Raw genomic sequence first — 26,277 nt, 5'->3', positions numbered from 1 at the left:
GACTTTGACTCTTCATTAGCCACAGGACCTTCACTGAGTCACTCAGCTTCTATGAGAATTACAGTAATTATTTTGAAAGGCTTTATTGGAATTAGCTGAGGTAGATCTGTGTTTGGCACATGGTAAATACTCATTAGCCATTAGCTGCTATTATTATTCTTGCTGTGTTTGGGTTATTGATATTTCTTTTTGCAATCTGACTTGTTCAGTTTCCTTAAAAAATATTCATATGGGAATAAGCAAAGAAACAGGATGTTTTCTCATACCAGTTTCTTTGTCTTTTTCTAAATGGCAGGTGATTTAGCCAGAGACTATGTATTTCAAATGTGTTTTGAAAAGATTTATTTATAAATGCATGCATATGAGAGAGAGTGAGAAACAGTGTTTCTTTGCTAGATGTGATGCTGGCAATCAAACTCAGGACCTCATTCATGCAGGTCAGGTACTCTATCTGCTGTTCTACCTCCTAGCTGCTCACAGTGGTTTTCAAAAGTTCTTTTATTCAAGGAGATCACCTAAAATATCTCCACAACATTGTTACCCTGCTAGAAAATTATCTTGGGGTTTACAGTGGAGAGATATTTTGGTATTCACGATTAATGCACATTTTTTGTGTCATTGCTAGGACTTCACCACTCCACGCTGGCTTTTTCAGGTAGATAAATAGAAAGAAAGAAAGAAAGAAAAAAAGAAAGAGAGAGAGAGAGAGAGAAAGAAAGATAGATAATAGATAGAGAAAACACCACAGCACTGAAACATTCTCCAATGCATTGTGGGTTGGGTATGAACCTGGGTAATGTGAATGACAAAATAGGTGTCCAGATGAGCTGTTTTGTTAGCCCTACTACACATTTTGAAAGAAACTCAATCTGTACTTTGGAAATAGAGGAGATAAACATATGTATTTAAAAAGAGATTCAACTATACCTTTTGTAAATGAGAAATTATAGCACACAGCTAAAATATGTATCTGAAAGGGAATTCAAACATATATCTTTTAAAAAGTGTTCAGTGCTGTTAATGTTTAGGAGATCAGATATAGTGTGATTTTGATTATGGGAATCTCATCTTCCTCTAAGAATGTACAAACTCCTCAATTGTATTTGTCTATTTATCAAATTATAAAGACACTCTGGAGACCTTGAGGGAGAAAGACCTGAGAAGAGGTAGTGGGAAGGAGGACCAGTTCCTGACAGCAACAATCTACAACTACAGACAAGGCCAATAATTAAGCCAGCAATTTCACTGCTGGGGTATACAGTCACAGGAAATGAAACCACAATCTCAAAAAAGATAGCTTCACCCTTTTGTCCATTACCTTGCTATTTAAGATAGTCCAGACATAGACAAACGAACAGAGAAAGATGATGTGCTACACACACACACACACACACACACACACACACACACACACGCATGCGCACGGATAGTTTAGTCATGAGGGAAAAAAAAGGAAATCCTGCCATTTGTAACAACACAGATGAAACTTGAGATCATTATGGTAAGTGAAATAAATCATATATAAGATATATAAATTCTGGGAATCTGGGGGCCGAGCGGTAGTGCACCTAGTTGAGCACACACATTAACATGTGCAAGGACCCAGGTTTAAGCACTAGCTCCCCACCTCAGTGGGAAGGCTTCATGAGCAGTAAAGCAAGTCTGCAGGTTTCTCTCTTTCCCCCTCAAATTCTGTCTCTATAAATAAATAAATAAATAAATAAATAAATAAACAAATGCTTCCTATTTCTTTTTTTTATTATTTTATTTTTTTATTTAAGTAAGGATTAATTAACAAAACCATAGGGTAGGAGGGGTACAATTCCACACAATTCCCACCACCCAATCTCCATTTCCCACCCCCTCCCCTGATAGCTGAGAAAGCTGTGGTATATATACACAATGGAATACTATGCAGCTCTCAAGAACAATGAACCCACCTTCGCTGACCCATCTTGGACAGAGCTAGAAGGAATTATGTTAAGTGAGCTAAGTCAGAAAGATAAAGATGAGTATGGGATGATCCCACTCATCAACAGAAGTTGAGTAAGAAGATCTGAAAGGGAAACTAAAAGCAGGACCTGACCAAATTGTAAGTAGGGCACCAAAGTAAAAACCCTGTGGTGAGGGGTAGACATGCAGCTTCCTGGGCCAGTGGGGGGTAGGAGTGGGTGGGAGGAATGGGTCACAGTCTTTTGGTGGTGGGAATGGTGTTTATGTACACTTCTAGTAAAATGTAGTCATATAAATCACTAGTTAATTAATATGAGGGGGGAAAATTAATTGTATGTCTTGAAGTTTTTCAAAACACAAACTGAATCTTTTCAATATATAGGCTGTGTAACTGATATGCAGACTCTCTCAAAAGCCTAGACCAAGTAGATCAGAAGCAACCAATAGCACAGCTATATACAAGATACTGGGTACTGTACAGCAAACCCTAACAAAAGGACTTTTCAAAGTTAACCCAATTACCAAATAATGTGATGATAACATTAACTATCGATTGTCTTTTTGAACCCTAAGACAGCAGGAACCTCACATCTCCACTATGGAGCCTCTACTTCCCCTATTTCTTTTTAAAATTTCATTTAAAGCCTGAGGAGACAAAATAATGGTTATGCAAAAGACTTCCATGAGAGCCTGGTGGTAGAGCAGCAGGTTAAATGCACATAGCACAGAGTGCAAGGACTAGCACAAGGATTCCAGTTTGAGCCCCCAACCCCCACCTGCAAGGTGGTGGTTTCACAGGTGGTGAAGCCGGTCTGCAGGTGTCTATCTTTCTTTCTCTCCCCCTCTCTGTTTTCCCCTCCTCTCTCGATATCTCTCTGTCCTATTCAACGACAATGACAGCAAAAACAAAAATAACAACAACAACAATAAACAACAAGGGCAACAAAAGAGAAGCAGTGAATTTGTAGTGCAGGCACTGAGCCCCAGTGATAACCCTGGAGGCAAAAAAAGAAAAAAGACTTCCATGTCTGAGACTCCAAAAGTTCCAGGTTCCCTGGGCCACCATAATATAACACTGAGCAATATTCTAGTTTAAAAATAATGATAGTAAAAATAAAATTCATGTAAAAATCTGCTTACTTATTTATGAGAAAATGGGGAGTAAAAAGAGAGAGAGAAATCCAAAATATCACTCTGGCTTATACAATGTCAGCGATCAAACTAAGGATTTCAGTATTTCAGAGGATAACAATTCATTCATTCTTGTCACCTCCCAGACCTTGACAACTCCTATTTCTTCTGACTTACTCACAAGGTTGGCTACACAGTCCCATCATTTCAAAAATGTTACTTATAAATACTTTATTTAAAAAGACTTTAATTCCTGAGACTCTGAGGTCCCAGGTTCAATCCCCACACTACCATAAGCCAGAGTTGAACAGTGCTCTGGTGTCTCTGTCTGTCTCTCTCTCATTCCTAGCTCAATTCCCAGCACCACATGTACCAGAGTGTTGCTCAGTTCTCTATTTCTCTCTGTCTCACATGAAGCTTATCTCACAGATATAATGAATAAAATTTAAAGATTTTATTTATCCTAATAAAGATACAAGGAGAGAGACCAGAGCACTGTTCGACTCTGGCTTATGGTGGTGCTGGGGATTGAACCTGGGACCTCAGAGCCCCAAGCATGAATGTTATTTGTGTAATCATGCTATCTCCTAACCCCACCCCCCGAGTGTTACTTAAATATGCCTTTTTCATTCACTGCAGTGTACTCTATCACATACTCTCAGGACAATAAGCTTTCAGATACCTTCTGAGGTTCCATCTTATCAAAAGAATACTGCACTGGGGTCAGCCCAGGGCTTTCCCTTTTCTCTTTCAGTCTCACAAAAGCAAATGGCAAAGTAACAACACAGAAATGCAAAATATGGGGAGGGCATTACATGACAGCCTGTAGTGTTGGTTCTATAGTTGTGACGGTGTCCCAGGTTAACCTCAGGTAGATCTGGGAGCAATGGAGTGTGAATGTCAGAAGGTCAGTGCTAGGATAGCAGTTAACACCTGGAGTATGTGAAGGCGTCTGTTGCTGTCATCCACATCACCAGCTCCATTTGGGTAGGGGTGAACCTTTCGCTTCCTTACTCCCCCTGACTAAGTTTCAGCCTCTGATATGCTTTTCTGATATTACATTAGATTAAGCCTGCCTGTCCCCAAAACTCCTCAGTCCCCACCTCCACCCCCTTTCAAAGAGAATCTAGTCTCCGCTCAGAATGTGTTGTATCTTGCCTGCTACATTCTCTAAGAATTTTACCAAGGGCTCCTTTGCATCATTCTTGGCTATCAGATGTCCACTTGACCTTACTTACCCCATTGCAATCTGATCTTTAGGCTCCCATTCTCTATCTGCAGAACTTCACCTGCAGAAATTTCTAGGGTACCCAGTTCTGACCCCTAATTTTCGACATTTCCTCAGAATTTGTTTTAGTATCCAGTGTGCCACCCCTCTTGTCAATAAACCCTATTCTGCTCTTTCTCTTTCTCCCTCTCTGCCTGCTTCTTCCTTCCTCTGTCCATTTAGAAACAGCTGCATTCCTCACAGATTTGTTGCAATCATTTATATGTGAAAAAAGTACATAATAAAATCAAAGTTAACTCAGGATATTGTTCATATCCTGAGTTGACTTTGGATGATATCCAAATACATAACAAAATGAAAGCCAACTAAGGATATTAATCTCTTTAGTTGACTTTGAATGTCGATAAGGAAATATTGTTAATATCCTTAGTGAATTAGTGGTCTTGTGTCATTAAGAATTTGAAGGAGTGGTGAGATAGCTCACCTGGAAAGGCACCTGCTTGGCCATGCATACAATCCAGGTTCACGGGAGCCTCCACTGCAGGGGTGGTGGTGGTGGTGTTAGGGCTATGATGTCTTTCCCTCTTTTTTCTTTTTCTTTTTTTTTTTAATATTTATTTTATTTATTTATTCCCTTTTGTTGCCCTTGTTGTTTTACTGTTGTAGTTATTATTGTTGTTGTTGTTGTTGGATAGGACAGAGAGAAATGGAGAGAGGAGGGGAAGACAGAGAGGAGGAGAGAAAGATAGACACCTGCAGACCTGCTTCACCGCCTGTGAAGCGACTCCCCTGCAGGTGGGGAGCCGGGGTTCGAACCGGGATCCTTATGCCGGCCCTTGTGCTTTGCGCCACCTGCGCTTAACCCGCTGCGCTACAGCCCGACTCCCTTTCCCTCTTTTTTCTATCTGAAAAAGGAGTGGTGAACCCCTAGTGATGAGAGGGTGAAGGGGGAGGGGGGAGAGGGAGGGAGAGAGAGAGAGAGGGAGGGAGGGAGAGAGGGAGAGAGAGAGAGATTGAGAAAGAGAGAGAGAGAGACCTGTAGACCTGCTTCACCGCCTGTGAGGCAACTCCCCTGCAGGTGGGGAGCCAGGAGCTTGAACTGGGATCCTCATCTTATTTTAATACAGAGATATAGAGACCAGAGCACTGCCAGGAATTAAATCTGGGATCTCTGAGGCCTCAGGCATAACAAGCTTGTTGCACAAAGCCCAGTGCTATCTCCCTGGCCCAAGGGAAGCTGTTGTTAAATGCAGAAGAGTCAGATGTCATTTTAGTAAAGACCTGATGGGAGTGGGGGTCGGGTGGTAATGCAGCAGGTTAAGCGCACATGGTGCGAAGAGGCATTAGGATCCGGCTTCTAGCCCCGGCTCCTCACATGCAGAGGGGTCACTTCACAGGCGGTGAAGCAGGTCTGTAGGTGTCTATCTTTCTCTTCCCCCTCTCTGTCTTCCCCTCCTCTCTCTATTTCTCTCTGTCCTATCCAACAGCAACAACAGCAACAACAACAACAACAACAATAAACAACAAGGGCAGCAAAGGGGAAAAAATAGCTTCCAGGAGCAGTGGATCTGTATGCAGGCACTGAGCCCCAGCAATAACCCTGGAGGCAATATATAATAAATAAATAGATAGATAAATAAAACCTGATGGGAGTGAGGGAGCCATTCATGGAAAAAGAACATTCCAGGTAGAGGGAACAGCAAATTCAAAGACCCTGAAGTAGGTGCCTGCTAGACACATTGGAGAGGGAGCAAAGGAAGCATTGAAGAGGAAGCTTATCTTCCATTATCCTCCTACCAGAAGACTGGAAAATAGGGCTGGGGAAAAACTCACCTGGTAGGGCATATATCTTGCTGTGAATGAGGCCCTGGGCTTGAACCCTGACACCACAAGGAAACACTGTGAATGACACTTGTAGGAGCTCCATGATGATGACGTCTCTGTGTTGAACCTCTCCCTCCCTCTCTCTCTCTCTCTCTCTCTCTCTCTCTCTCTCTATCCTCTCCTCTCCTCTCCTCTCCTCTCCTCTCCTCTCCTCTCCTCTCCTCTCCTCTCCTCTCCTCTCCTCTCCTCTCCTCTCCTCTCCTCTCCTCTGCTCTCCTCTCACTTTCTTTAAGAAATAAAAAGTATAAAAAAATTTTTTTTAAACTCAGCTCTGGGAGGCTACCTAGTGGTGGTATTGCACAGTACAAGACCCTGAGTTCACTCCTCAGCATGGCCAAGAAAAGGGATGAGGAGGGCAGGGGAAATAGCAAGGTTGACAAAACAACTTTCATGCTCGAGGCACCAGAGGTCCCAGGTTCAATCCTCAGGACCACTATAAGCAATGCTCTGGTAAAAAGCAAAACAAAACCTGATTATCAAGACAAAAGCCAAACTTGAACCATATGCACAATGGCCTATACACTGTATAATGGAACTGAAGGCCTGAGAGGTGGCATAGAGGTTAGAGTTTGGGACTCTTAAACATGAGGTACAGTCCCTAGCATCATATGTGCCAGATTGATTCTCTGGCCTCCCTCTCCCTCTCCTTTTTCCTCCCCTCCCATCTCCTCTCCTCTCCTTTATCTCTGTCACGTTCATTAAATTTTTTTTTTAATATTTTACTGTGGGGGTCAAACAATGGCACGCGTGTTTTTAAGTGCACATATTAACAGGCTCAAGGATCCGGGTTTAAGCCCCTTTGCCCCACCTGCAGGAGGTCAACTTCAAGAGAGGTCTTTCTCTCCCTCTTTCTGTCCCCCTGTCCTCTCTCTCTCTACTCTAATAAAAACTAGAAAGAAAAATTTTTAAAAAGGGAAAAAGTGGCCACTGAGAGTGAAGGATTCATAGTGCTGGCACCAAGCACCAGCAATAACCCTGGCAGTAATAAAAAATAAAAAGATAAGGGCTTGGTGGTGGTGCACCTGGTTGACAGCATATGTCACCATGAAGAAGGACCTAGGTTCAAGCCCCCAGCCCCCACCTGCAGGGGGAAAACTTCATGAGTGGTGAAGAACTCTCTCTCTCTCTCAACCCCTTTCCCTCTCAATTTCTGGCTGTCCCTATCAAATAAATAAATACAGGAAATGTAAGAAAATATATTTTATTGCATTTATTATTATTATTAACCAGAGCACTGCTCAGTTCTGGTTTCCAGTGGTACAGGAGATTGAACCTGGCACTTTGGAGATGCAAATATGAAAATATTTTTAAAAGATTTTATTTATTTATTAATGAGAAAGATAGGAGAGAGAGAGAGAGAGAGAGAGAGAGAAAGAACCAGACATCACTCTGGTACATGTGCTGCCAGGGACTGAACTCTGGACCTTCTGCTTGAGAGTCTAGTGCTTTATCCACTGTGCCACCTCCTGGACCACTATGAAAATCTTTTTGCAAAACCACTACACTATCTTTCTTAACTTTTTTTTTTTTTTTTTGCCTCCAGGATTTGTTGGGGCTCGGTGCTTACACTACGAATCCACTGCTCCTGGAGGCCATTTTTTTCCATTTTGTTGCCCTTGTTGTTATCACTGTTATCTGTTGTTGTTACTGGATAGGAGAGAGAGAAATTGAGAGATATGGGGAAGACAGAGAGGGGGAGAGAAAGATAAACACCTGCAGACCTGCTTTACCACTTGTAAGGCAACCCCCCTGCAGGTGGGGAGCTGGGGGCTCGAACCAGGATCCTTAGGCCAGTTCTTGTGCTTCGCACTATGTGCACTTAACCTGCTGCTCTACTACCTGACCCACCTTGTTTGTTTTATTATTATTTTTTAAGGATAAAGGAACCTATCATGAGGTCATTCCAACAAAATTATTAGTTTCTAGAAAGGAGGCAATAAAGTTAGAAGGCAAGGGCTGGGTAGACAGCCTAAAGATTATACAAAAGACCTGAGGCACCAAAGATCCCACATTCAATCCCCAGCACCACCATCATCCAGAACTGAACAGTGCTCTGGTCTTTCTCATTGTGTTATCTCTGTTCTCTCTCTGTCTCTCTGTCTCTCTCTCTGTCCACCCTCATTAAAATAAAATATTTTAAAAATAAAATCTTGGGAGCCAGGTGGTGGTGTAGTGGGTTAAACGCACATGGCGGAAAGCATATAGATCGGCATCAGGATCCCAGTTCGAGCCTCTGGCTCCCCACCTGCAGGGGGCTTGTTTTACAGGAGGTGAAGCAGGTCTGCAGGTGTCTATCTTTCTCTCTCCCTCTCTGTCTTCCCCTCCTTGCTCCATATCTCTCTGTCCTAACAACAATGACATCAATAACAACAACAATAAAAAACCAAGAGCAACAAAAGATAAAATAAATAATATAAATAAATAAATAAATAAATAAATAAATAGCAGCCTGGGAGGTGTCACCATGGCTAGAGCATTGGGTTTACAAGCTTGGGGTCCCAGGATCTAATCCAGGCATCAAATGTGCCAGAGTGATGCTCTGGTTCTCTCTCTTTCCTTCTCTATCATAAGTAAATATATATATATATATGTGTTTAATTAAGAATAAAATTAACTCCCCTTCAAAAAAAATCAAGTATCCACTCATGTGGTCAACCTCAATACCTGTGCAAAAATCTTTCAAGATCCATATTTGTCTCCCAAACAGAATCTTTGTAGAAAGTGAGATTTGGGACTAACAACAGAGTGTCTTGGAGTAGGGCACCAAAGTAAAAATCTCTGGGTGGAGGGTGAGGGTGGATGTTCAGCTTCACTTTGGGGCAGGGGGAGGATGGGATGGGACACAATATTTTAGTGGTGGGAATGGTGTTTATGTACATTCCTATTAACTTGTAGTCATATAAATCACTATTTAACTAATATGAGAAGGGAAATTGACTGCATGTCTCAAACTTTTCAATGCACAGACCATAAGCTGAGTCTTTGAAATGTTGACTCTCCTAAAAGCTTAGCCCAGGGAGAACAGAAGCAACCAGTGGTGTTACTTTATAAGACAAAGCTATATACAAATAATGTCAGAGGACATAAATTATGGTGATGTTGTGTATGATACAGCAAATCCTAACAAAGGGATTTTCAAAGTTAACCCCATTGCCAAATAATGTGATTACAGCAATAACTATATACTGCTTTCTTAAACCCTAAGATAACCGGAACCTACTGCTTCCTCTATAGAGCCTATATTTCCCCCAGTCCTGGAACCTCTGGGGTGGGGATCACTTTCCTGCATGCTTCTCTCAATTCATACCAAATGATATTGCATCTCCTGATCCCAACTTAATCAACGCAGCAAGTACCGCCCCGGCATGCTTCACTTCAGACTGTGTCCAGAGACGTTAAGTGTGAAATGTCAACCCTTCATCCTCATTACTCAGGTAAGACCTTTCCTGTGATAGGATTCTCTAATTCCATTCCAGGTGGTTCACTTCCTAACAAAGTCTCAAAACCTAGATATAGACCAGGTCCCATGAGATAGAACATAGGTTCACATGTATCCATAAATTAGGGCAAAATATATACCTGAAAGCAAAAGTACACAATAGTCTGCAGTGAGTCAGTATAAAGGTCATAATGAAATCGTGTCTACTTAGACTTAGATACCCTCCTCACCTAGTTTCTATTACACTTCCCTCAGTCACTCCAAAGCTAACCTTATCAAAGCAAGGACTGCAAAAGCTGAATAAGGGCAAGAGACTGGCATACTTTAACAATGACTCTTTAGTCACTATCAGGCCACCCCATCAGCTGGGGCCCTATTCAGAGTCCTGAGATTCCCAAACAGACATGATGGGCCTAGACCTTGAATAAATCCCTCTCTCCATTGTTACCAGATCATCTCTGTTGGGAACAACACAATAGACCCCTTTGTGGGCCCTCATAGGACCTTGCCCTCAACGTGGATCAACAATGGTAGAGAATGTTCCATCCTCTGAGGGGAAGCTGGACAACATACTCTATGTTCCACCTAAGGAAGATGGGTCCTGAAATTTAGGTAGTTTGGAACGTTCCTACTCATAACCACAGAATGTGAGCTCAGATCTACAGGGATGCAGAGGTCACATAGGCTCCTAAACTGAATATGGGCCCAGATCACATCAAATCGATGGGGTTTACAGTCAACAATATTTATACACCTTTCCCATATTTGGGAGCTATTCTCTTCCCTGATCTAGCTTTCTGGTCCTTTTTCCAGCCATAACATCATCTCCCCAGACAATAACTTTGGTCCACCTGCATATCAGAGGTCAGGCTCAGAAAAAAAAAAACTAGTATAGTCATGGGCTTTTTGGAACATAACTAAAATAGGCCTACTAACTATCTACAAAATGGAGCCCCCCAACTCTTCATGTGCACTATTCCAGCCTTTAGGTTCATGATTAGTCAACAATTTGTTTGGCTTTAAATGTTAACTCTCTTTTCAGCCACCAGGTTCCAGATGCTAACATGATGCCAACCGGACTTCCCTGGACAGACAACCCCACCAATGTGTCCTGGAGCCCCACTTCCCCAGAGCCCTGCTCCACTAAGGAAAGAGAGATACAAGCTGGAAGTATGGACTGACCTGTCAACACCCATGTTCAGCGGGGAAGCAATTACAGAAGCCAGACCTTCTACCCCATTATGACCCTGGGTCCATGCTCCCAGAGGATTAAAAAATAGGAAAGTTATCAGGTGATGGGGAAGGGATACGGAGTTCTGGTGGTGGGAATTGTGTGGACTTGTACCCCTCGTATCCTATGGCTTTTGTCAGTGTTTCCTTTTTTATAAATAATAATAATAATAAAAATAAATAAAAGAATAGGAAAGCTATCAGGGGGAGAGAATGGGATATGGAGTTCCGGTGGCTGGAATTGTATGGAATTGTACCCCCTCTTACCCTATGGTCTTGTCAGTGTTTCCATTTTTTTTATATTTATTTATTTATTTTCCCTTTTGTTACCCTTGTTTTTTATTGTAGTTGCTATTATTATTGTTGTTATTGATGTTGTTGTTGTTAGATAGGACAGAGAGAAATGGAGAGAGGAGGGGAAGACAGAGAGGGCGAGAGAAAGACACCTGCAGACCTGCTTCACCATCTGTGAAGCAACTTCCCTACACTCAAACCGGGATCCTTAAGCCGGTCCTTGCACTTTGCACCACGTGTACTTAACCTGCTGCACTACCGCCAGACTCCCCAGTGTTTCCATTTTATAAATAAAAATTTTAAAATAAATAAATTAATTTAATTAAATTAAAAACAGAGTGTCTGGAGTTGGTGTATTGCACCAAAGTAAAAGACTCTGGGGTGGGTGGTGGGGAGAGTACAGGTCCTGGAAAAGGATGATAGAGGACCTAGTGGAGGTTGTATTGTTTTGTGGAAAACTGAGAAATGTTATGCATGTACAAACTATTGTAATACTGTCAAATGTAAAACATTAATCCCCCAATAAAGAAATTTTTTTAAAAAATCAAGAAAGAAAAAGATTGCCGAACTGTCTACGGCCGTATCACCCTGAACACGCCCAATCTCATCTGATCTCAGAAGCTAAGCAGGGTCGGGCCTGGTTAGTACTTGGGTTGGAGAAAACGATTGCCAAACTTCTGAATAAAGATTCAATATTATTGTTTCAATATTTTTTAAAAAACAGTGTCTTTACAGTTGCTTGATAGTTTCAAAGAACTCCACTTTCAGTAATCGGGTGTTCATTTTTCAAGGACATGGTAAAATTTACAACTGTAAGAAATTGCCCTTGAATATTGGTCTCTGGATATTCTGATTGGTGGAAGGGTATTTCTCCTAGGAGTTTATGTGACTAGTCTGTTAACTATAACAAGTGAGCTTTCTATATTTAGTTTTATTTTGTTTTGCCACCAGGGTTATTGCTAGGGCTTCAGGCTTGCACTATGACTCCACTGCTCATGGTAGCCATTCCCTTCCCCCTTTTTTTCTGATAGAGGGTGAGAGACACAGAGATAGAGAGACAGAGACAGACAGAGACGAGACACAGCTGGAACACTGCTTCCCTATAAGTGGAGACCGGGGCTTAAACTTAGATCCTTGTTCATGGTAATATTTGTTCTCTACCAGGTATGCCACTGTCCAACCCCAACAGTAAGCATTATAAAAGCTAGTTCTACAAAATATTTCTGAATAAATCTACAATTTAGAGAGAGTAGTAAAGATCATTTCACTTGTTTTCCATTGTATGCTACAGAGAAAGAAGTCCAAGAGCCCAGTGTAGTTTTAAAAAAATCTTTACCAGATGAAAGACAACTATAAGAAGGTTTTACTCAGATGTGAAGTTTAAAGAACTGATACATATGAACTTGAAGAAAGAAAAAAAAAACCTTTGGGGCCAGGTGATAGCGAACCCAGTGGAACACACATGTTACAACGCACAAGGACCTGGGTTCAAGCCTCTAGTCTCCACATGCGGGGGGGAAGCTTCATGAGTGGTGAAGCAGGGCTGCTGGCATCTGTCTCCTTCTTCTGTATCCCCTCCTTCCTCTCAATTTCTTGCTGTCTCTATCCAATAAATAAATAAAGATAATAAAAAAATTTTAAAACAGAAGCAAGTGAACTGTTTCTAAGATTTGTGAGAATTATAGTGGTTATCTTTGGGGGATGGGAGGGTTGGGATAAAGAGTTCTGGTGGTGGGGTGGGGTGTAGAACTCTACTCTGTAATCTTACAATCTTGTCACCTACTATTAATAATAAGTAAACAAAAGATAGTCTTTACCATGATGGCTGGTCTTGCCACAAATCCTAGATCTCTCCCTCTGCAGCTGTCCAGGGAAATCTGCACACAAAAGTCATCACAATTGCTGATGCAGGCCAGAGTAGATTAAGAAACTCTCAAAGCTACCCTTCCTGTTTTCTGACAAGAAATAGCCAAACAGGAGCCAGATGAACTTGATGAACACAAGACAGACAACTTCCTTAGGATTCAAATGGCAAGTGAGAGCTGGAGAGCACTGGGTCTATGAAGATAGCATAGTGTTATGCAGAATGGCTTTCAAGGGGGGCAGGCAATGGCACATGTGATTAAGTGCACACATTACAGTGCACAAGGACCTGTTCAAGCTCTTGGTCCCCAGCTCCAGGGGGAAAGCTTTATGAGTGGTGAAGCAGGGCTGCAGGTGTCTCTGTCTCTCTCCCTCTCACTTCTCAATTTCTGTCTGTCTCTATCCAATAATAAATAAATAAATAAAATGTTTTTTAAAATGGCTTTCAAGTCTGTGGGTACAAGTCTCAGGTTCAATTCCCCTTTTTTTTTTGTAGTTCTAGTTTTACATTTATTTTTTTATTATTATTATTATGAAAGCCTATGGGATTGGGGGTGAGGGAGTATGTGTGTTGGTAGATTTTCTAGACTTAAAGTGCCAAATATATTTTCCCAGCATACAGCTGCTAATATGTCTGCTAAAATTTATTATCTTTGTTTCTTTTTTTTTAATTTCTCTATTGGGGGATTAATAGTTCACAGTTGACAGTAAAATACAATAGTTTGTACATGCATATCATTTCCCAGTTTTCCACATAACAATTCAACCCCCAAGGTTCAATTTCTGATACCACCATAAACCAGGACTGAGCAGTGCTCTGGTAAAACTAAAATTTTTAAAAAAAGGTTTAAAAAAAATTTTTTTTAAAGAGTAGTCATGACCTGAGTGGAACAGGCATGGAGTCCAAAGTTCAATCCCTGGCATTACATGTGCCAGGGTGATGGGTGCTCTGACTCTTTTTCCTTTCATAAGTAAATAGATTTTTTTAAAAGTGAAATAGCTGACTTAAATAGTGAGCTGCTACTTTGCCATGTGTGTGACCCAGGTTCAAGAAGTCCCACCCTACCCCCACATTGAAAGAAACTTCAGAGCAGCTGTGATCTCTTTCAGTCTCAGCTTTGACTATTAAAAAAAAAAGAAAGAAAGAAAGAAGGACTGGAGGGAACTGACTGGAATCAAGACAATGGCATTGAAAATGAATGCTGCATGACTTTGATCTCAGATTGTCATTATGATAAAATTCCATACCAGTTGGGCAGCAACCCACCATGTGCCTGATGCCATAACATTTCCCAGAGGAACAGATATAGCCAGAAAAAAGGAGGGCCTAAATTCTGGACAAAGTTCACTTCTTTTTTTTTTTTACTTTTGCTCAGTATCTGCACCATGAATCCATTGCTTCTGGAGTGCATTTTTCCCCATTTTTTGTTGCCCTTGTTACAGCCTTTGTTGTTGTCATTATTGTTGCCACTGATGCTGTTGGATAGCACAGAGAGAAATCAAGAGAGGAGGGAAGACGGGGAGAGATAAACACCTGCAGACCTGCTTCACCGCCTATTAAGCGACTCCCCTACAGGTGGGAAGCCGGGGGCTCAAACCAGGGACCACATTGTTGGCACACCTGGTTGAGCGCACATGTTACAATGCGCAAGGACCCACATTCAAGCCCCTGGCCCCTACCTGCAGGGGGAGAGCTTCATGAGTGGTGAAGCAAGGCTGCAGGTGTCTCTCTGTCTCTCTCCCTCTCTACCTCCTCCTTCCCTTTGAGTTTCTGGCAGTCTCTACCCAATGAACAAATAAAGATTTTAAAAAATTATTTTAAAAAAAAGAGCACATTGAGATCCCATCTCACACCTGTAAGAATTGGCTCCATCAATCAAACAAGAGAAGATAAGTATTGGAAAGAAACTCTACCACACTGCTGGTGGGACTGCAAACTGGTACAACCACTATAAAGAACAGTATGGAGAATCCTTAAACAAATACAAGTGGAAATGCCATATGGATTCAGAACCCTGGTGGTGGGAATGGAATGGATTTATACCACTGTTGACATGTAATTTTGTAAATCAATATTAAATCACTAAAAAAAAAAAAAGAAGAAGAAATGCCATAGGATTCAGCAGTTCTACTAATAGTCATACACCCAAAAGACATAATAACACTGATTCAAAGGGATATATGTACCCTCATGTTAACAGCAGCTTTATTCATAATAGCAAAAACATGGAAACAACCAAAATGCCCTTTGACAGATAACTGGATAAAAAAAGTTATGGGACATATACTCAACAGAGTATTATTCAGCAATAAAAAAAGATAAGATTGTGTCTTTTTTTAAAGATAAAGTGGATGGATAAAGTGGATGGGATTGGAGAAGATTATGCTTAGTGAAGCAAGTAAGGAGATGAAGGACAACTACAGAGTAGTTTCACTCATATATAGAATATAAACAATTGAGCGCCAAGTGGTAGAGCACTGGGTTAAGCTCACATAGTACAAAGCTTAGTGACTCGTGCAAGGATCCCAGTTTGAGCCCCTGACTTCCCATCTGCAGGGCAGTTGCTTGACAAGTGGTGAAGCAGGTTTGCAGGTATCTACCTTTCTCTCTCCCTCTCTACCTCCTCCTCTCAATTTCTCTCTATCCTATCCAATAAAATGGAAAAAATGGCCTCCAGGAGCAGTGGAGTCATAGTGCTGACATCAAGCCCCAGTGATAACCCTGGAGGCTGTTTATATACATATACAACTGAATGTTAAAAAAAAAAAAAGTCAGCCTATTTCCAAGACTGTGGGAGAACTATAGTTGTTATTTATGGGGTTGTGGGTAGGAACACAGACCTTTGGTGATGGGAGGGGTGAAAAATAAATAAATAAAAAGAAAGAAAGAAAGAAAGAGAGGAAGAAAGGGAAAAAAAAACCATAGCACCAATGCTTCCCTCAATGTGGTGGGGACCGAGCTTGAGCCTGGGTGGTGCACATGGCAAAACAGACGCCAAGCCATGTGAGCTACCTTGCTGCCCTCCACTAGATGGTGCTAAGCAGGAGTCCTCCAGCCTAGTACATACTGCAGCTCTGGCCCACTCCAACCTAGACCTTGGCCTTACCATGCTCTGTCTTAATTCCTTTTTAAATTTTTTAAAAAAATTATCTTTACTGATTGGATAGAGACAGACAGAAATTGAGAGGGAAGGGGTGATAGAGAGGGAGAGCAACAGAGAGAGATCTGCAGCACTACTTCACTACTGCAAGGCTTTCCCCCAGCAGGTGGGGACCAGGGGCTCAAATCTGGGGCCTTGTGCACTGTAACATGTGCACTCAACCACCACCCGGCCTCCCTTAATTCCTTACATAGAAAATAATTATAAGATCTCAACCCAGGGACATGTATACTTCATGTGAAATTTCCTACCTCTAGGAAGATGACAGCAGTGGAGATTGTCTTATGGTGGTATTGAAGTCATTTCATTTCAGCGGGAACTAGCCAGTATCTACCTATTTAGACCTGGGACTTGTTCTGCCTCAAGACAGGTGACATACTTAACAAGCCCACATACACACATGGTGGCCAGAAATGCAGTCTTTACCACCCCAAGAATCAGGTCTGTGGGATCACAAGGCTTTCTTGTCTCCACTCCTCCCAGATCAGATCAGGACTCTAAATTAGCACCCGTAGGGGCCCACAACTCCATCCTGTTAAATTACTTTCTAGGGTCAGTGAAATAACTCACTTGGATCCTGTGCTGCTTTGCCATGTGCATAACCCATGAGCCCGACTCCTTATTGAAGGAAACGCCAGTGATATGAAGTCTCTCTCTCCCTCTCTCTCCTGTTCTCTCTCTGTCTCTATCTAAAATACAACAAAACCAAAAATCAAAAAATTCTTTCCAAAGAGTAAAGGGATGTAGCCCAGTGTTGGGATGCATACTTCATATATATAATACCCAGGTTCAATTCACAGCATCTAAATTATAAAAATTAAACTATTTTCATGCTAACTGGATTCTTTGATACCCTTCTCCCACCATTCAAGAAACCACAGTGACTGGGAAGGGCTTTGTTTCCTTCACTGCTGTGTGACCAGAGTCCCAATGGCACCATGTGTGGCAGCTAAGGAGAATTCTATACACAAATGCATGAGTTAATGATAAGGCAAAGAATCAGGAATGCTATTCCTATTTACAGGCAATAAAACAGGCCCAGACAGGTGTAACTATATGCTGGTTCCATGTCTTCTGGCTTTACTACTATAGGAGCACCCAGAAGCATAGAGCCATACCTAAAGGCCTCCCAGGTTTCCCCACCAACTCCACTTTTGCTCCTCCAAGGGAATCACAGAGCCAGAGTCCTGCCACAGAAACCAGAGAAGTTTCCCAAGAAAAGATCCTTGGGCAGGAGTTGAGCCAATGAATAACATCAATAGCATTTACTTACAATATATCAGGCATATTCTTCCACATTCCTTTGAGCCAGGTTCTGTTAGTACCCTCATGTTAAAGATGAAACTGAAACACAGTGAAATAAGTGGTATACCCAGGAGTTTAGATGATGCAATCAAGGTAGCAGGGCTCAAGACTAGTTTTTGTTATTTTTGCAGGGGCTTCGCTGCTTCAGGCTGACTATTTCAAATGTGGGTAAGGATGGGAGAAGATGCCACACCAAAGTCCCCTCCAGTATCATAGTGTTCCTGTGTGGTGTACCCAGGGCAATAGCCTGGGCTGAGCATATGACAAAGCAAATGCTCTCCAAGTGGTGAGCTATCTTGCTAGTCCGATCAATTTTTTAATAAAATTTTATCAAGAGGCCCAGGTGGTTTCTTAGCAGGTAGATGCAAGCTTTGCATGCATAAAGCTTAGAGTTCAACCCCTGGCATCTGCCTCTGACCAAAGCCACCACAAAGTCTCTCCCTCTCCTTCTTCTCTTATTAAATAAATATCTTAACAAACTGTTGCAGTAACACTGGCCTATACAATCCAGTCATGTGTCTATTACTAGTGATATTTCAATAAAGGGCCCTATATACAATAGGTCATAGTAGGCTACAGCCTCAGTGTAGGGTAGGTGGCATCATTTAGGCTTCTGTAATTTACCCCCTGTAACTTTTGCGCAACAGTATACTCACCTAGCAAGGTATTTCTCAGAATCCCCTGTTAACCTGCATGCTCATCTCTCATGTATACAGCATTATAATCTGACCTCTATATATAAAAGCTGTATTTCATCCATTCTAAGTCGTTTCTGTTACCAAGCAGAACAATGCAGTAGACACAAGAAATCATGAGCTCTTTTTGCCAAGTTCTTGAGTGCCCAATGACCTCATTACTCCCATCTATAAACTGGGTTTGTTAATAACAGCTAGTTTATATAGGGAGAGCGATGCACCGCATCGATTGAGTTTAGTATAGAGGCTTGGCCCCTCCTGAGTTATTAATAAATGTTAATTATTGATATTCTTATTATTGTTGTGTTTCTGGGGTCGGGGCAGGAGGGATGCAGGGCAGTATGGCCACAGCTGGAAGATGAGGTCACCCTGTGAGTCAAGGGTGTGGGGGCTCTGAGCCGCAAGCTCCCCGCCAACCTGCAGCCCGCAGGTGAGAGGGCTCTGGCCCCGCCCCGCCAGCTTTTGCAAATAAGTAAGCTGAGCGCAGGCGCAGAAAGCGCTGCCTGTACCCAACGCGCACGCGCATGGAGGGCCGCACGATCCCCCAGAAGGATCCCCGCGGGACTGCAATGCTGTGGCGGGGCCCAGTGGAACCCATCATCTTCCTCGCCAACTTCGCCTTGGTGCTGCAGGGCCCGCTCACCACGCAGTATCTCTGGCACCGCTTCAGTAGCGATCTTGGGTACAATGGCACCCGCCACAGGGACAGCTGCAGTAACCGCACCGTGGACCCCATCATGCAGGTAATGTGGCGGGGGGGTGTGGGGGGTGAGGGGATAAGTGGGGCGAGAAACGCGCCCCGGGCCGGTTTCCCTGGGGGCGGAGCGCTCCCTGCGTGAATTTGGGGCCACCCCGGGGGAGAGGTGGTGGGACCAGAGCCAGGTTGCGGTCTGCTGAGCACTGTAGTGTGGGAGGAGGCGCAGAGTTGACCGGGGTAAAGCTAAACTCCTACTCCCCAGGAGGCGGGGGGTGGGTAATCGCCAAAAGGGGGTGAAGAAAGGGCTTGAGTCTCCAGTACGTTCCCCACCCCACTCGCCGGGGGTGAACTTTTGAGAGTTGTACTAAAGAAATTAAGTTTAGGACTCCAGAGCAAACCTTCCTCCCTGTGTGTCCGGGGACGATAATGGTGTAGGGGGTGAGCACCCTCGAGTGAGGAACTGCACCCTGGTAAGACGCTTGTCTTAACAGGAAGTGGAGACTCTCACCTCCCACTGGACCCTCTACATGAACCTAGGCGGCTTCCTGGTGGGTCTGTTCACCTTCACCCTGCTGGGTGCATGGAGCGACTGCGTGGGCCGCCGACCACTGCTAGTGCTGGCCTCCTTCGGCTTGCTACTCCAGGCCGTGGTGTCCATCTTTGTGGTGCAGCTGGAGCATGTCCACGTTGGTTACTTAGTGCTGGGCCGCATCATCTGTGCCTTGTTCGGTGACTTCAGTGGTCTCCTGGCTGCTGGCTTTGCCTCTGTGGCGGATGTCAGCTCTAGCCGGACCCGCACCATCCGAATAGCGGTGCTGGAAGCGTGCATCGGGATAGGGGGGATGCTGGCCAGCCTCCTTGGAGGCTACTGGCTGCGGGCCCAGGGTTATGCCAACCCTTTTTGGCTGGCCTTGGCCTTGCTAATAGTCATGACTCTCTACTCAGCATTCTGCTTTGGCGAGACGGTGAAGGAGCCAAGGCCTTCCCGGCTCTTCACATTGAGACACCACCGATCCATTATCCAGTTGTACCTGAATCCTGCCCCAAAGAAGTCCAGAAAGCATTTGGCCCTGTATTCATTGGCCATCTTTGTGGTGATTACTGTGCACTTTGGGGCCCAGGACATCCAGACTGTCTATGAGCTGAGCGCACCCCTCTGCTGGGACTCCAGGCTGATTGGCTATGGTTCTGCAGTTCAACACCTCTCCTATCTCACCAGCCTGCTGGGCCTGAGGCTTCTACAGTGCTTCCTGGCTGATGCCTGGGTGGCTGAGATTGGCCTGGCCTTCAACATCCTGGGGATGGTGGTCTTTGCATTTGCTACTGTCACACCCCTCATGTTCACAGGTAAAGTGTAAGGACTTAAAGACAGTTTGTCCCAGAGGGGCTGGGTGAAAATTGGAGCCAGCTACTCGGTGACCCCCCCCCAAGCAAGAGTGGTTCATGCCTGTCACTTTTATGCTCCTAACCTGCACTGGCAGACAGACAACTAAGAAAGCTTAATGGAACTGTCATATTTGTTAGACAAAAAATACAGACCTTTGGTAGCCAAAGTAATTCATTCACATTATCAGTCATAACTATTGTTAATAAATTAGCGCAAAAGACAAAAGTATGTCTCATACACTAATTGCTTCAATCCTTGGCCTCCACACAGCATATATTCATGATATTCATAAACAAAGTCCAAGCCATTAATGCCTTAATATTCACTTCATAGATAAGACTCAGGAGATATACCTCTAATATCCTTGGTCAACTTATTGGAGTTGTTTGTTTTTAAAACCAGTCTTTTCAGACCACAGATACCATATTCCTGCTTGCTTTACTACTTCTTTTTTGGGAGAGGAATCTCTGAAAATGAGGAAGTTAACTTTTTTAAAGGGACAGACTTATTTTGACAGAGCCCTAAATATATTGTACAAAGTCAGTCATCCAGTAAGTACAGATTTCTTTCTTTCTATTTTAAAATTATTTATGACAACAAGGGCAACAAAAAGGGAATGAATGAATAAATAAATAAATATTTATGAGAGAGAGAGAACTGGAACATCACTGTGCAGAACAATGCCCCAGAGTCGAGCTCTGGACCTAATGCTTAAGAGTTCAATGTTTTATGCACTGTATCACCTCCTGATCTGCAGTAATCAGATTTGTCTGCTTGCTTGAACAGGGAAAGTCAAAAAAGACTCAGCCCCTTTGTTTCCCACTCATGATATCTCCCATGGACTGTGTGCTCTCCATGGATATCACTTTAGGGATTAACTTCCTAGGGCTACTGTAATGAATTGCCACAAATCTAGTAGCTTAAAACAACAGAAATTTATTCTCTCACAGCTTTAGTGGTCAGAAGTCAAGAATCACTGTCACTAAGACAAAATCAAGGAGTTAGCAGGACCATGCGCCCTTTGGACACTCTGAGAGGGAATCTGTTCCTTTCCTCTTCCGGCTTCTGATGGCATCACCCTGATCACTGTTTCCATGGTCGCGTTACTTCCTCACTTTCTATGTCTAGTCTCCTTCTTCTTCCCACTCATTCTTGTGATTGTAGTTAGGATCCAACATGACTGTCCAGGGTAGTCTCCCATCTCCAGATCCTTAGTTTAAACCATTTTTCTGATGGTTGTTTCTTTCTCCACAGGTTACGGTCTCCTTTTCCTGTCACTAGTTATCACACCTGTCATGCGAGCCAAGCTTTCCAAGCTGGTAAGCGAATCTGAGCATGGTGAGTGTCAGGATCAATTCCTATCTGGTTGCTCATGCCCTCTGTTACTTAAACTGGGGGCACTGGGAGGCCTCGGGGTTCGGGGGGAGGGAGTGGTTGAAGGCAGCTTAACTTCCTCCCAGCTAGAGAAGCAAGTAGCCAAGACACATGCAACAGCCCCAGTTGCCTGGAGCTGGCAGAAGCACTTTGGGTCTTTAGACCACAGAGCTGGAATTGGCAGAACATAATTATGTTCTTTGGGATGATCTGAGTAAAGGATTTACTCTTGCCAACCCTTAATTTTTCCATCTGCTTTTTTAAAAAATTATTTTATTATCTTTATTTATTAATTAGATAGCCAGAAATCAAGAGGGAAGGAGTGATAGAGAAGGCGAGAGACACCTGCCACACTGATTAACCACTCACAAGGCTTTCCCCCTGCAGGTGGGGACCAGGGCCTCAAACCTGGGCCCTTGTACATTGCAGTATTTGCACTCAACCAGGTATGCCACCACCTGGCCCCTCCATCTGCTTTTTAAATATATATATTTTTATTTACTTATTATTGGATAGAGACAGAGAAATTGAGAGGGGAGGGAAAATAGGGAAAGAGACAGAGAGACATCGACAACCCTGCTTCACTTGTGAAGCTTTTTCCCTGCAGGCAGCAACCTGGAGCCTTGCGCACTGTAATGTGTGCACTTAGTCAGATGTACCACCACCTGGCCCCTAGTTTTTCTGTCTGTAAGATGGATATGATGTCAGAGTTCCCTCGTTCACAGCAAGAGGATGTGAACAGCCCTGGGATGTAGGTTTCATTGGTCCCCCCGAGTCCCAATGGATGAAAACCATTCAGCCACTGTTTTCACGTATTTTACTGCTCATACTATGTAGTCTCATCTTCATTATATTTTAAAAGTCAAACATTTTTCTATAGCTGTGAATTAGATATTATCATGTAGTTATCGTAGTTTTAACTGTTAAACTTAACATGCTACACTACCAAAAAGGAAAAATAAATAAATTAGAGACCCAGAGGTAAAATGGACTTAGCTAAAGTCACTCAATATGTAATGGCACTTGGATACAAATCCAGATCTGTCCTTAAGATTAATGGGTCTTGGTGTCTGGGATTTAGTCTGTCGCCCACTGGCTGTGTGGTTTGGGCAGGCTTCTTTCCCTCTGGCTCTGTTTCCTTGCCTGTAACAGGAGAATAGACAATTACCCAGTGGTCACACTGCTAGTAAATTGGAACTGGGAATTAACACAACAGTTAATCCCAGGCAAGAAAGGATCATTTCAAAGAGAATAAGCCAAAAATATTGAAGGCTTTTGCAAGAAGTTATCACGTGTAATTTTCCCCCCAAAAATCCTATTATTGGAGGCAAATAATGGCTTATAGGACACATGCATGCTCCCACCACCCTGAAGGAAATGTTGGTGCTGTGGCTTCTGTCCCTCTCTCTGTCACCCTGTCTCACTCTTGATCAAGTGAGTTACCTCATAAGCCCAGATGTCTAAGAAAGATGACCAGAGAACTGCTCTGGCACATGCAGTACCAGGAATCAAACCAAGGATCATATGCATGCAAAACCTGCTAAACTCTTGGAGCCACCTCCCTGACTACATCATATGTACTTTTTGTTTGTCTTTTGTTTTTGATTTACCAGAGCACTGCTCAGCTCTGGCGTACGGGTGATGCTAGGGGTTGAACTTGGGACCTTTGTTTCCTCAGGCATGAACACTTTTTTTGCATAACTATTATGCTGTCTTCCCAACCCCACAAGCACTTTTTAAAAATTTATTTATTTTCCTTTTTGTTGCCCTTGTTTTTTTATTGTTGTTTTAGTTATTATTGTTGTTGTTGGATAGGACAGAGAGAAATGGAGAGAGAAGGAGAAGACAGGGGGAGAGAAAGAGAGATACCTGCAGACCTGCTTCACCGCCTGTGAAGCGACTCCCCTGCAGGTGGGGAGCCAGGGACTCAAACCGGGATCCTTATGCCGGTCCTTGCACTTTGTACCATGTGTGCTTAACCCACTGCACTACCGCCCAACTCCCCCACAAGTACTTTTTAATTAGTCAACTAATCAGCTTATTTTGGAGCGGTAGATGCACGTGAGCAGTTTCATCACTCCTGAACTGACTTTTTTCATTAACTTTCTTTTTTTAAGTCAGAGCAGTGCTCAGCTCTAGCTTGTGGTGGTGCCAAGGATTGAACCTGGGACTGCTCCTGCCTCAGACATGAAAGTTTTTGTGCTACTGATGGTTCAGTCTTCCTGGCCCTGTTTTTTGTTTTTTTTTTTTTTTTCCAGGTAGACTGCAATAGTAGAGCTTCCGCAGGTACAGTGGAAGTTCCCATGTGGTGCTGGGGCTCAAACCTGAGTCATATGCATGGCAAGTTGCATGCCTTCCCCAGTAAGCTCTCTCTTCACCTTTCTTTTTTCTTTTTGCCTCCAGGGTTATCACTGAGGCTTGGGGCTGGCACTACAAATCCAACCACTCCTGGCAGCCATTTTTTTCTTCCCCCCCCCCCCCATTTTATTTGATGGAGCAGAGAGAAACTGAGAGGGGAAGGGGAGATACGGAAGAAGAAAGAAAAGACACCTGTAGACCTGCTTCACCGCTTGAGACACGTCCCTACCGCAGGTGGGGAGCAGGGGCTCAACCCTCGGTCCTTGTGTATAGTACTGCGTGCACTTACCCAGGTCTGCCACCTGGCCCTCCACATTTCTTTTAATGTGAATCTAATGGCAGTCATTTATTTCATAGCTTCTTTGTGCCAAGCTTTCCGCATTATTTTCACAGCATGTAACATGGTAGGATTTACAGTTGCAGAAGGTTAAGACTCAGGTCATGTGACTAGCCCCTGGTCACAGAGCTGTGAGGTAGTAGCACCAGGATTTGAGCCTGTGCCTTCCAAGCTGAGTGTGGTATTTGTTTCTTACAGGTGCCCTTTTTTCTGCTGTGGCCTGTGTGAATGCTGTGGCCATGCTGATGGCCTCTGGCATCTTCAACTCACTCTACCCAGCCACACTGAACTTCATGAAGGGGTTCCCCTTCCTTCTGGGAGCTGGCCTCCTCCTCATCCCTGCTGTTCTCATTGGGTAATGCAAGGCAGCACCTGGGCTCTAAAGAAATCTATTTTTCCTAAAGGTGGCTACTGCTGCCGTCTCCTCCTCACCCGGAATGGCAGCCTCACTCCTGGATTCCTCTCCTTGCCACTGTAGTAGTCTCTCCTTGACTCTCCTCTTGCAGGTGACTGCCTCATCCTCTGGAAGCCACTCTCCAAGGGCAAAGCAGAGGGGTTGGGAAAGGGGAGGACCAGGTTAAGAGGGCTTCCCATCAAGGCCCTCATCCTGCCCCATTCCTGCCTTACAAATGAACCTATGGTGGCAGGAAAGCCTGGGCTGGCTGTGGCAGGGCCACTGACTTCTCCCTTTGGTCTTTAGAGCTACTTTCTCTGGACAAGGCCCTCTACCTCCCCAGCTTGGGAAAGGGGATATCTGTACTGGTCTATCCAAGGAAAGTTTGTGTCACCTCTCCTCCAAGACTTCTGGGCCTCCTCACTGTCAGTTCTGAATCCTCTCTCTGGTCTCTCACAGGGTTCTGGAAAAGACCTATCCTCACTCTGAGTTCCAGCAGTTTTCCCAGAGTCCCTGAGGATAAAGGGTGCAGAAGTGAAAGGAGTACATCTCTAGGACCCCAGCTCATCAAAAAGCAGTGCTCACCATGGACAGGATGGTCAGGCGAGACCAGACCCCACCTCGTAGCTGTGCCAACCACTGACTCCAAGATGTAGAACTATAATCCAGAAGGACCAACTTAGGGGGTGCCATTCAGCAGAGGGTGTATTTTCCCTGTATTCCATCTGTCACTTAGCACCTTCCAGGGGAGAGAAAGGTCCTGGTGAGATGCCTTAGATGATGTTAACACCAGGATCACCAGGGAGCACAGTACAGTGCTCATCTCCTGGTGTGCAGCTGCCAGTTAGTTGCTCCTTAATGCTGAATATGGTACCCAGTGACTGCCAACCTTGTGGGGGAGGAAGGGTTATAGGATGGACCAGGTGTCCTTTAGAGGGGGGAGTGTTGCTACTTCTGGTAGGGATTGGCCCTTGGCTATGGCCCGTCCACTCCTGTGCTTAGCAGTGCCAACAACACAATAAATCAGTAAAATCATATTGAAATGTACTTTTTGGTTTCTTAATGCACTGGGCCATGGAGCCCCATTTCCCTGTTCCCAGCCCACCCACCATAGGCCAGACAGCAGCAGCTACTGATCAGAGTAGGAGCCCCGGAACTGCCCATGACACTGGTGCTGGGTGTGGCCATCTAAGACCTTTTCTGCCAGCATGTTCTCTTCTGCGCTTTTGGGAGATGAAGGGCTACCAGCCTTGCATCAGACCAGTGGAGAAATTTGGGGCTGAGCCCTAGCTGCTCACTCCCTGAAAGCACCTGTGCTGAATTTCCTAGCTATACCAGCCCAAGCAGAATCAGGTCCCCCTTCCACCCCCTTAAGCCAAGACCTCACACTAGCGTGACTTCACAGCCCGAGCTGTCACTCAGGTAAATGAAACACCACAGCATCCGAGTTCCCCTGGTACCATGATACTCCCATGGGGTGCTGTGCACGCTCTACCCAGTGAGCTGTATCCTCTCAGTTTTTGTTACCATTTGGCCCTCTAGCACCT

The 26,277-nt window shown here is 43.9% G+C and overlaps 2 protein-coding genes across 2 annotated transcripts in view; one reads left to right on the top strand and one right to left on the bottom strand.

Annotated features, from left to right (window-relative positions):
* The window catches only part of SLC13A2 (solute carrier family 13 member 2), a 110,277-nt gene extending 92,729 nt beyond the window's left edge, over window positions 1-17,548 (bottom strand). The window contains exon 1 of the mRNA XM_060204006.1: window positions 17,457-17,548. The gene's annotated coding sequence lies outside the window, so the exon portion shown is untranslated. The remainder of the gene's footprint in view (window positions 1-17,456) is intronic.
* Window positions 17,549-18,668: 1,120 nt separating this feature from the next.
* SLC46A1 (solute carrier family 46 member 1) lies at window positions 18,669-25,767 on the top strand. The gene is made up of 5 exons (XM_007530713.3): window positions 18,669-18,926; window positions 19,372-20,227; window positions 21,522-21,605; window positions 24,535-24,691; window positions 25,190-25,767. Exons 1-5 carry the CDS (start codon window positions 18,708-18,710, stop codon window positions 25,245-25,247), a joined length of 1,374 nt encoding a protein of 457 aa, XP_007530775.2. The 5' UTR covers window positions 18,669-18,707; the 3' UTR covers window positions 25,248-25,767.
* Window positions 25,768-26,277: the final 510 nt, after the last annotated feature.

This window comes from Erinaceus europaeus, chromosome 12 (assembly GCF_950295315.1).
Source record: "Erinaceus europaeus chromosome 12, mEriEur2.1, whole genome shotgun sequence".
Taxonomy (NCBI): Eukaryota; Metazoa; Chordata; class Mammalia; order Eulipotyphla; family Erinaceidae; genus Erinaceus; species Erinaceus europaeus.
The sequence above is the reverse complement of the archived record's forward strand: the minus strand, read 5'-3'. Positions and strand labels throughout refer to the sequence as shown.